Source organism: Bombina bombina, chromosome 11 (assembly GCF_027579735.1).
Source record: "Bombina bombina isolate aBomBom1 chromosome 11, aBomBom1.pri, whole genome shotgun sequence".
In the NCBI taxonomy this organism is placed as follows: Eukaryota; Metazoa; Chordata; class Amphibia; order Anura; family Bombinatoridae; genus Bombina; species Bombina bombina.
In genome coordinates, this window is record NC_069509.1 from 27,384,408 (window position 1) to 27,395,032 (window position 10,625).

Consider the following 10,625-nt stretch of genomic DNA (forward strand, 5'->3'; position numbering starts at 1 on the left):
ATGCCTATGATTGTGTGACCCTGTAGACTCAGTTTGTGCTATCTCTCTCTTGTGGATCCCTTTATGTAATGCCTATGATTGTGTGACCCTGTAGACTCAGCTTGTGCTATTGCCCTCTTGTGGATCCCTTTATGTAATGCCTATGATTGTGTGACCCTGTAGACTCAGCTTGTGCTATCACTCTCTTGTGGATCCCTTTATGTAATGCCTATGATTGTGTGACCCTGTAGACTCAGCTTGTGCTATCGCTCTCTTGTGGATCCCTTTATGTAATGTTTATGATTGCGTGACCCTGTAGACTCAGCTTGTGCTATCGACCTCTTGTGGATCCCTTTATGTAAAGACTATGTTTTTGTCTCCCTGTAGGCACAGTTTGGTGCTATCGCCCTCTTATGGATCCCTTTATGTAATGACTATGTTTTTGTGTCCCTGTTGTCACAGTTTGGTGCTTTCATCCTCTTGTGGATCCCTTTATTTAATGACTATTTTTGTGTGTCCCTGTAGGCACAGTTTGGTGCTATCGCCCTCTTGTGGATCCTTTTATGTAAAGACTATGTTTTTGTGTCCCTGTTGTCACAGTTTGGTGCTATCGCCCTCTTGTGGATCCCTTTATGTAAAGACTATGTTTTTGTGTCCCTGTTGTCACAGTTTGGTGCTATCATCCTCTTGTGGATCCCTTTATGTAATGACTGTTTTTGTTTCCCTGTAGGCACAGTTTGGTGCTATCGCCTTGCACTCTGGTTACAATCTTGTGGCAGACTGTCCATTTCCTGATGGATTCAACACAGCTGTCTTCACCTATATCCTCACTCTCATCATCTTGTTCCTGAACTTCTACTATCAGACCTACCTCCGGCGGCCACATAAGAAGGAGTTGTAAGGAACTGGATACCATGGGGAAACAATGTGTCTAAGGGCTACAGAGGACTGGACACATCACACACACCAGCGAGAACATAAAGAGATTGTTCTATATGAAGGGCATGTTTTATACACAGAGCAGGAGCCAAGTCTCATATACATGGAGTATCTTGTATACTTATTATTAATGTACCTGTGCTGAGTGTGCAAGTCAGATAGGGAGGAATCAGATGTTATATTTATTCAACTCAGGGCAAAATCACGGTCTGCTCTTACCCAGTAACCACCATTAAAACCTTGAAAACCTTTAACTCAAACTAGATTCTTTATACACAAGACATGATATGAAATCTTCTGTTAACCAACAACAAAATACCCCAAACTCAATTTCTTCAATCTCTTAGGAAGCTGCTAGCTAAGTGTAGATTTATTTTACGATTAGAAAATATAATTAAAACAGATCAACTGATCGAGAGTTTGTTTTTGTGTTTACTTTTGCATCCAAAATATGCCCCAAAAGAAGATGCAATTAGTCCCAAACATCATGATTATTTAATTGTCATGATAATTACTTAATTACAAAGACACATCACATTTTTATAATCAGAATTCCTATTCGGCGTTGAAATTACCTTTTAGAAAAGTGTTATTTATATTTTTGGATAGGTTATTTCAGTTTCTCAAACAGAATTACATGTTTTACAAACAGAATCCATATAAAATAACGTAACTTTATAAACTGATACTTTTTGAAATACTAAGCATTTTTCTGACATGGGTACTGTTTTTTTAATTTGGAATTGGATACATTTCAGAAATAACAGAAGTAATTTCAAGGCTTAAATATATTATGTCTTTTTTTAATTACTAAAATTGTATGGAAAGCGTATTAACTTACATGTCTCTTGATATTCAAGTGACCGCAATGGATATTCAAATGTAATATTAATTGTAGCATGCTAATGTTTCTATAGGACAAATCTATTTAAAAAAAAAAAAAAAAAGAATTGCATATCCCTAAGGGTAATAAAATAGGAAATCTGAATTTGAATGGGTAGTGAATACTCCTTTTAGTCACAATACGTAGACGATGTTCTGATGATATAGACTCATAAAACAGGGTAAATGTACAGAATATATTTAATTAATTAGCACCTCATTTCATTTCAGAAATCCATAAAGAAATGTTAATTATTTGATCTAAATATTTTCCAAAATAACTGAATATATTTCAAGTACAAAAGGAAAATTACAATGAATATTTTGTGCAACTTACTGTGATCAAAACAAGACATTCCAGCTGGGAAGCATTTATATTGATAGACATGTTGCAGAACTAAAGAGCAACAATATTAAAATATACTTTCAGCAGCCAAAGGGTTAGTAATTGTTGTTTCACATTGTATGAAGATGACGGGTAACTAAACTTCATTCAAATGAAGCTTTCACCAGTTACCGTGCTCGTATTGTTTAACTACCTCATTTGTATTATTTGCTAATAATAAACCTATTTTCCTTCTCTAATAAGTGTTCAGTATTTTTGTCTCCTATTTCCATTCTGTTTCAGCACTTAGAGGTAAAGTCAAAATGAAACTTTCATGCTGTAGACAAATTATACGATTTTAAATAACTTTTTAAGTTTCTTTTATTGACTCATTTCCTGCATTTTCTCAGGATTTACTGTTGAAGAGTAAATCTAGGTAGGCTCATGGGGGCTCAGGAGCGTGCACGTGTCTCTACCACTCTCCTGTGTATATAACGTTTGTAGTCATATAATACATGACAAACACTGCTGCAACAGAGTGATAAAGACACGTGCACACTCCTGAGCCCCCATGAGCCTACCTAGATTTACATAGGTTATCAAAGCCCAGTAATGCAACCCTCAAATTGCCAGTAACACACATAGTGCAGTAATATAATCCCCATGTTGACAGTAACACACACAGTGCAGTAATAAAATCTTCATACTGACAGTAACACACACAGTGCAGTAATATAAATGTTATATTGCCAGTAACACACATAGTGTAGTAATACAATCCTTATACTGACCGTAACACATTGTGCAGTAATAAAATCCTCATACTGACAGTAGCACACACAGTGCAGTAATATAAATGCTATATTGCCAGTAACACACATAGAGGCCTATTTATTAAAGGTCTGTCAGACCTGGTCCGACAGACCTCGCTGAATGCGGAGAGCAATACACTCTCCATATTCAGCATTGCACCAGCAGCTCTTGTGAGTTGCTTGGGCAACGCTGCCCCCTGCAGATTCGCCAGCAGGGGGGTGTCAATCAACCCGATCGTACTCGATCAGGTTGAAGTGTGGCGATCTCTGTCCGTCTGCTCAGAGCAGGCGGACAGGGTTATGGAGCAGCGGTCTTTAGACCGCTGCTTCATAACTGCTGTTTCTGGCGATCCTGCAGCACGGGCCCTCAAGCTCCATTCGGAGCTTGTAGTAATATAATCCTCATATTGGCAGTAACACACATAGTGCAGTAATAAAATCCTCATGCTGACAGTAACACACACAGTGCAGGAATATAAATGTTATATTGCCAGTAACACACACAGTGTAGTAATATAATCCTCATATTGACAGTAACACACACAGTGCAGTAAAATAATCCTCATATTGACAGTAACACACACAGTGCACTAATGAAATCCTCATATTGACAGTAAAACACACAGTGCAGTAATTAACTCCCATACTGTCAGTTGTATACACTGCAGATTTAATATACTTAAAACCAGTAGCACACACAAAGTACCAGGGTCATGTGTTTACCCGCCTGATATTGTCAGCTCTCTACTAGTGGTGCTGCACTTTAATTACAAGTTGTTTACTATTGGTTACTTACATCCTGCTTGTGTCATCAGTGAATGTGATGTCCTGGGTGATTCAGGTGACAAACCAGAGAAAGATGCAAAGCACCTTGGAAGTGAGTACATTCCGCCTGCTTCATATCAGAAATAATATAATGCAAATAAGCTTATCAAACGCATACACTGTAGCTTGCCAGGTGCGCTTACCCCCTTCCACAAACACAACCATATGTAGAAGAACATACCTCTCCCATAAACACAGCCATATGCAGAAGAACATACCTCTCCCATAAACACAACCATATACATGTGAGCTTACCTCTTCCCATAAATGCAACCATGTACAGGTGAGCTTATCTCCTTCTATAAATGCAAACATATACAGGTGAGCTTACCCCTCCCATAAACACAACCATATACAGATGAGCTTATCCCTCCCATAAACACAACCATATACAGGTGAGCTTACCCCTCCCATAAACACAACCATATACAGATGAGCTTATCCCTCCCATAAACACAACCATATACAGGTGAGCTTACCTCCTTCTATAAACGCAACCATATACAGGTGACCTTACCCCTCCCATAAACACAATCATATACAGGTGAGATTACCCCCTTACATAAACGCAACCATGTATAGGTGAGCTTACCTCCTCCCATAAATGCAACCATATACAGGTGAGCTTACCCCTCCCATAAACACAATCATATACAGGTGAGCTTACCCCCTTACATAAACGCAACCATATAAAGGTGAGCTTACCTCCTCCCATAAATGCAACCATGTACAGGTGAGCTTACCCCCTTCTATAAATGCAACCATATACAGGTGTGCTCATCCCCTTCCATAAACGCAACCTTATACAGGTGAGCTTACCCCTCCCATAAACACAACCATATACAGGTGAGCTTACCCTTCCCATAAACACAATCATATACAGGTGAGCTTACCCCCTTTTATAAATGCAACCATATACAGGTGAGCTTACCCCTCCCATAAACACAATCATATACAGGTGAGCTTACCCCCTTACATAAACGCAACCATGTATAGGTGAGCGTACCTCCTCCCAAAAATGCAACCATATACAGGTGAGCTTACCTCTTCAACAAACACAGCCATGTGCAGAAGAACATAACCCCTCCCATAAACGCAACCATATACAGATGAGCTTACCCCTTCTATTAATGCAACCATATACAGGTGAGCTTACCCCCTTCCATAAACGCAACCATATACAGGTGAGCTTACCCCCTTCCATAAACGCAACCAAATATAGGTGAGCTTACCCCCTCCCATAAACACAACCATATACAGGTGAGCTTACCCCCTTCTATAAACACAACCATATTCAGGTGAGCTTACCCCTCCCATAAACACAATCATATACAGATGAGCTTACCTCCTCCCATAAATGCAACCATGTACAGGTGAGCTTACCCCCTCCCATAAACACAACCATATACAGGGGAGCTTACCTCCTCCCATAAATGCAATCATATACAGCTGAGCTTACCTCCTCCCATAAATGCAACCATGTACAGGTGAGCTTACCCCCTCCCATAAACACAACCATATAGAGGTGAGCTTACCTCCTCCCATAAATGCAACCATGTACAGATGAGCTTACCCCCTCCCATAAACACAACCATATACAGGTGAGCTTACCCCTTCCATAAACACAATCATATACAGCTGAGCTTACCTCCTCCCATAAATGCAACCATGTACAGGTGAGCTTACCCCTCTCGTAAACACAACCATATAGAGGTGATCTTACCTCCTCCCATAAATGCAACCATGTACAGGTGAGCTTACCCCCTCCCATAAACACAACCATATACAGGTGAGCTTACCCCTTCTATAAACGCAACCATATACAGGTGAGCTTACCTCCTCCCATAAACAGAACCATATACAGATGAGCTTACCTCCTCCCATATATGCAACCATGTATAGGTGAGATTACCCCCTCCCATAAATGCAACCATATACAGGTGAGCTTACCCCTCCCATAAATGCAACCATGTACAGGTGAGGTTACCCCCTTCCTTAAATGCAACCATGTACAGGAGAACTTACCCCTCCTATAAACACAACCATATACAAGTAAGCTTACCACCTTCCATAAATGTAACTAGGTAAAAGTGAGCTTACCCCCTCCCATAAACACAACCATGTACAGGTGAGCTTACCCCTCCCATAAACACAAGTGTGTATAGATGATTTTGGCCCTATAAATGTAACCATGTACTTATGACTATCTCCTAATAAGCACAGTCCTATACACATAAGGATAGTATGTCAGACACTATATACCCTATAGACAACACTGTTGGTAAGAATGCTGCACCACAAACACAGTCATGTATAAGTCTTGGGTTCTTTCCCAGAACAGTAACATTAATGAGGCACCATCTCCTGATAACAGATACGCAACGTCAGGTTCCTTCTGTATATTCACAGCCCAGTGTAGCTGAGGAGAAAACATCTGAATACAAAGCCCTCTGACACCGAGACAGGTTAGTTTTCCCTTCAACAACATATGCTAACACTTATACAAGTACACACACACACAAACAGACACACACCTACATTATACACACATGCACACACCTACACACACCTATATCATACACACATGCACACACCTACACACACCTATATCATACACACATGCACACCCCTACACGCAGACAGACATACGCCTACATCATACACGCACACACCTACACACAGACATACACCTACATCATACACACATATACACACATATATCATACACACATGCACACCCCTACACACAAACAGACACACACCTACATTATACACACATGCACACACCTACACACACCTATATCATACACACATGCACACCCCTACACGCACACATACATACACCTACATCATACACACATACACACACCTATATCATACACACATGCACACCCCTACACGCAGACAGACATACGCCTACATCATACACACATAAACACACACACCTACACACAGACACACACCTACATCATACACAAATACACACACAGATACACAACTACATCATACACACATACCTACACACAGACAGACACACACCTACATCATACACACACACCTACACACAGACACACACCTACATCATACACAAATACACACAGATACACAACTACATCATACACACATACCTACACACAGACAGACACACACCTACATCATACACACACACCTATACACAAACAGACACACACCTACATCATACACAAATAAACACGTACACACAGATACACAACTACATCATACACACATACACACAGATACACAACTACATCATACACACATACCTACACACAAACAGACATACACATGCATCATACACACACACCTACACACAGACACACACCTACATCATACACACATGCACACACACAAACACCAACAAACACACCTACATCATACACACATACCTACATACACAGAATTGCACACGCCTATATCAAAAACATACACACAGAAACACCTCTAAAGACACCTACACTCACTCACTCACACATATGCATACAAATAGACATATACAGACATACATACATAAACATACACACATTCCTACAAACACACATTTATACACACACATACACCCCTATATATACACACACATATGCACACCTACATCATACACACACACCTCTATACACACACACCTCTATACTCACACACACACACACCTACACTCACTCACACACATACAAACAGACTTACATATACACTTATATAAACACACATACATATATAATCATACATATATGAACACATGCATATACACATGCATGCAAACACATACTTATATATACACAGACCTTGCCTCGCACAGACACACAAAATCCTGTACGTATGAGAAGGTGCAGATCTGTCTAACAACATTGTGTAGGTAAGAATCGGTTTAACACATGCACTCATATATACATACAGGTCTACCCTACACATACAAACACAGTCACATAAAGGCAAGGGTCTGTTATTTATATATATAAATATATATATATGAAAATGAAAATGAAGGGTACTGGGTGGTATTCAGCGCTAGTTTTAAAGTCCAATGAAAGATATTGTAAAATAAGTTGGTTGTAAACAATATACTATATACTATAAGCAATTTGGTTATTAATCGTATAATAATATAAAAGTATAAGAGAATAATCAAATATATGTATAAACACGTATTCCCATATGACATACAAGATGTATAATAGATAGTAGATGAGTCACGGTAATTCATATAGTCAATATAAATATATATATATATATATATATATATATATATATATATATATACACACAGATAGTCACATTTACTAATACTCAAACACAACATCACAAACAAATAATTCTCAGTTACACAAACACACACAGTCATGCTCACACGCACAGTACTGAGTACAGACAGAGTTCAGCCCTGTGCATAATCACACACACAGGGACACACATACTCACTGCATAAACACAGATACATGCACACAAATATACACACACAAGTACAGTATAATATACTCAGCACTGACACCAGGCTACACACATTACTCAGTACAGTCAAGGGTCTGCCCCTACATATAGTCACACACACACACTACCACTTGTGTTTAAACACACAGACACACACTGTCCCCCTACACATAGTCACACACACTACCACTTGTGCTTTAACACATACACACACACACACACTGTAGCCCTACCCATAATCACTCACACACATACACACACTGTCCCCCTACACATTGACACACACACACTACCACTTGTGCTTAAACACATACACACTCTGTCCCCCTACACATTGACACACACACACACACACACACACTACCACTTGTGCTTAAACACACACACACTGTCCCCCTACACATTGACACACACACACACACTACCACTTGTGCTTAAACACACACACACACACACTGTCCCCCTACACATTGACACACACACACACACACTACCACTTGTGCTTAAACACACACACACACACACACTGTCCCCCTACACATTGACACACACACACACTACCACTTGTGCTTAAACACACACACACACACACACTGTCCCCCTACACATTGACACACACACACACACACACTACCACTTGTGCTTAAACACACACACACACACTGTCCCGCTACACATTGACACACACACACACACACACACACTACCACTTGTGCTTAAACACACACACACACACACACTGTCCCCCTACACATTGACACACACACACACACACACACTACCACTTGTGCTTAAACACACACACACACACTGTCCCGCTACACATTGACACACACACACACACACACTACCACTTGTGCTTAAACACACACACTGTCCCCCTACACATTGACACACACTGCCATGTGAAGAAATCAATTTAGAACTTGTCCCTTTTCATCTAGGTCAGCACATACCTGGAAGAAACATGCAGGAGATGAAGATTGTTTTTATATTGGTGCTTCTTGCAGTTTGCTGTGGTGAGTAGTTTGTAAAACACATAGGTGGAAGCACAATACTAGCTCTAATGGGAGACATCATATGCTACGTTTCTGCCTTATACAAACAAGAGCAAGTTGTCACCTCTGTTTTACAAATACAGTATTTGTTATAGAGCTGTTTTCTGTCTCTCACAGGTAGTGCCCTAAAGTGTAATTATTACAAGCAGGGTCTAGCGATGCAGGTCAACTGCCACCCTATGTTACACAAGTGCATAACACACATCACTAATAAAGGTGAGTGGGGAATAATATTGTCTGTAGCTAAATACTAAACAGGATATTAGATTACTGAGTAAGTTTGTGGCTGCGACTATCTATGATCAGTGAGGTGGAGGGTTGATGCTTTGAGTCCTAGTTGAGTGAGGTAAAGGCTGGAAACTGGGTGTCTATGTCACTGAGGTACAGACTGGATGGCTATGCTGAGTTAAAGGGACAGTCTAGTCAAAATTATGCTTTCATAATTCAGATAGGGCATGCAATTTTAATCAACTTTCCAATGTACTTTTATCATCACATTTGCTTTGTTCTCTTGGTATTCTTTGTTGAAAGCTAAATCTAGGTAAACTCATAAGCTATTTTCAAATCCCTTGAAGGCCACCTCTTACCTAAGTGCATTTTGATAGTTTTTCAGAGCTAGACAGCACTACTTCATGTGTGCCATATAGCTAATATTGTGTTCATGGCCGTGGAGTTATTTATGAGTCAGCACTGATAGGCAATAATGCAAGTCTGTCAAAAGCACTGAGATAAGGGGACAGTCTGCAGAAACTTAGATACAAGGTAATCACAGAGGTAAAAAGTGTAATAATATAACCATGTCAGTTATGCAAAACTGGGTAATAGGTAATAAAGAGATTAGCTATCTTTTAAAACTATAACAAATCTGGAGTAGACTGTCTCTTAAAATGGAGGCTGTACACTGGATATCCTTGCTGAGTAAGGTGGAGACTGGATGCCCATGCTGGGTGAGGAAGAAGGTTGGTATTGAATAAGATTGAGGCTGGTTGTCCATGTTAAGTGAAATGGCATCTAGCTGTTCATGCTGAGTAAGAAGGAGTCTGGGTGTCCATGTTAAGTGAGATAGCATCTAGCTGTTCATGCTGAGTAAGAAGGAGTCTGGGTGTCCATGTTAAGTGAGATAGCATCTAGCTGTTCATGCTGAGTAAGAAGGAGTCTGGGTGTTCATGTTAAGTGAGATAGCATCTAGCTGTTCATGCTGAGTAAGATGGAGGCTGGGTATCCATGTTAAGTGAGATAGCATCTAGTTGTTCATGCTGAGTAAGATGGAGGCTGGATGTTTATGTTAAGTGAGATAGCATCTAGCTGTTCATGCTGAGTAAGATGGAGGCTGGGTGTTTATGTTAAGTGAGATAGCATCTAGCT

General features: G+C 40.0%; 1 protein-coding gene across 1 annotated transcript in view; it reads left to right on the top strand.

The window, feature by feature from the left end:
• Positions 1-1,336, top strand: part of LOC128642272 (elongation of very long chain fatty acids protein 4) — a 36,096-nt gene extending 34,760 nt beyond the window's left edge. The window contains exon 8 of the mRNA XM_053694983.1: positions 710-1,336. Coding sequence (XP_053550958.1) covers positions 710-880 — 171 coding nt within the window. The 3' untranslated portion in view covers positions 881-1,336. The remainder of the gene's footprint in view (positions 1-709) is intronic.
• The last annotated feature ends 9,289 nt before the right edge of the window (positions 1,337-10,625 follow it).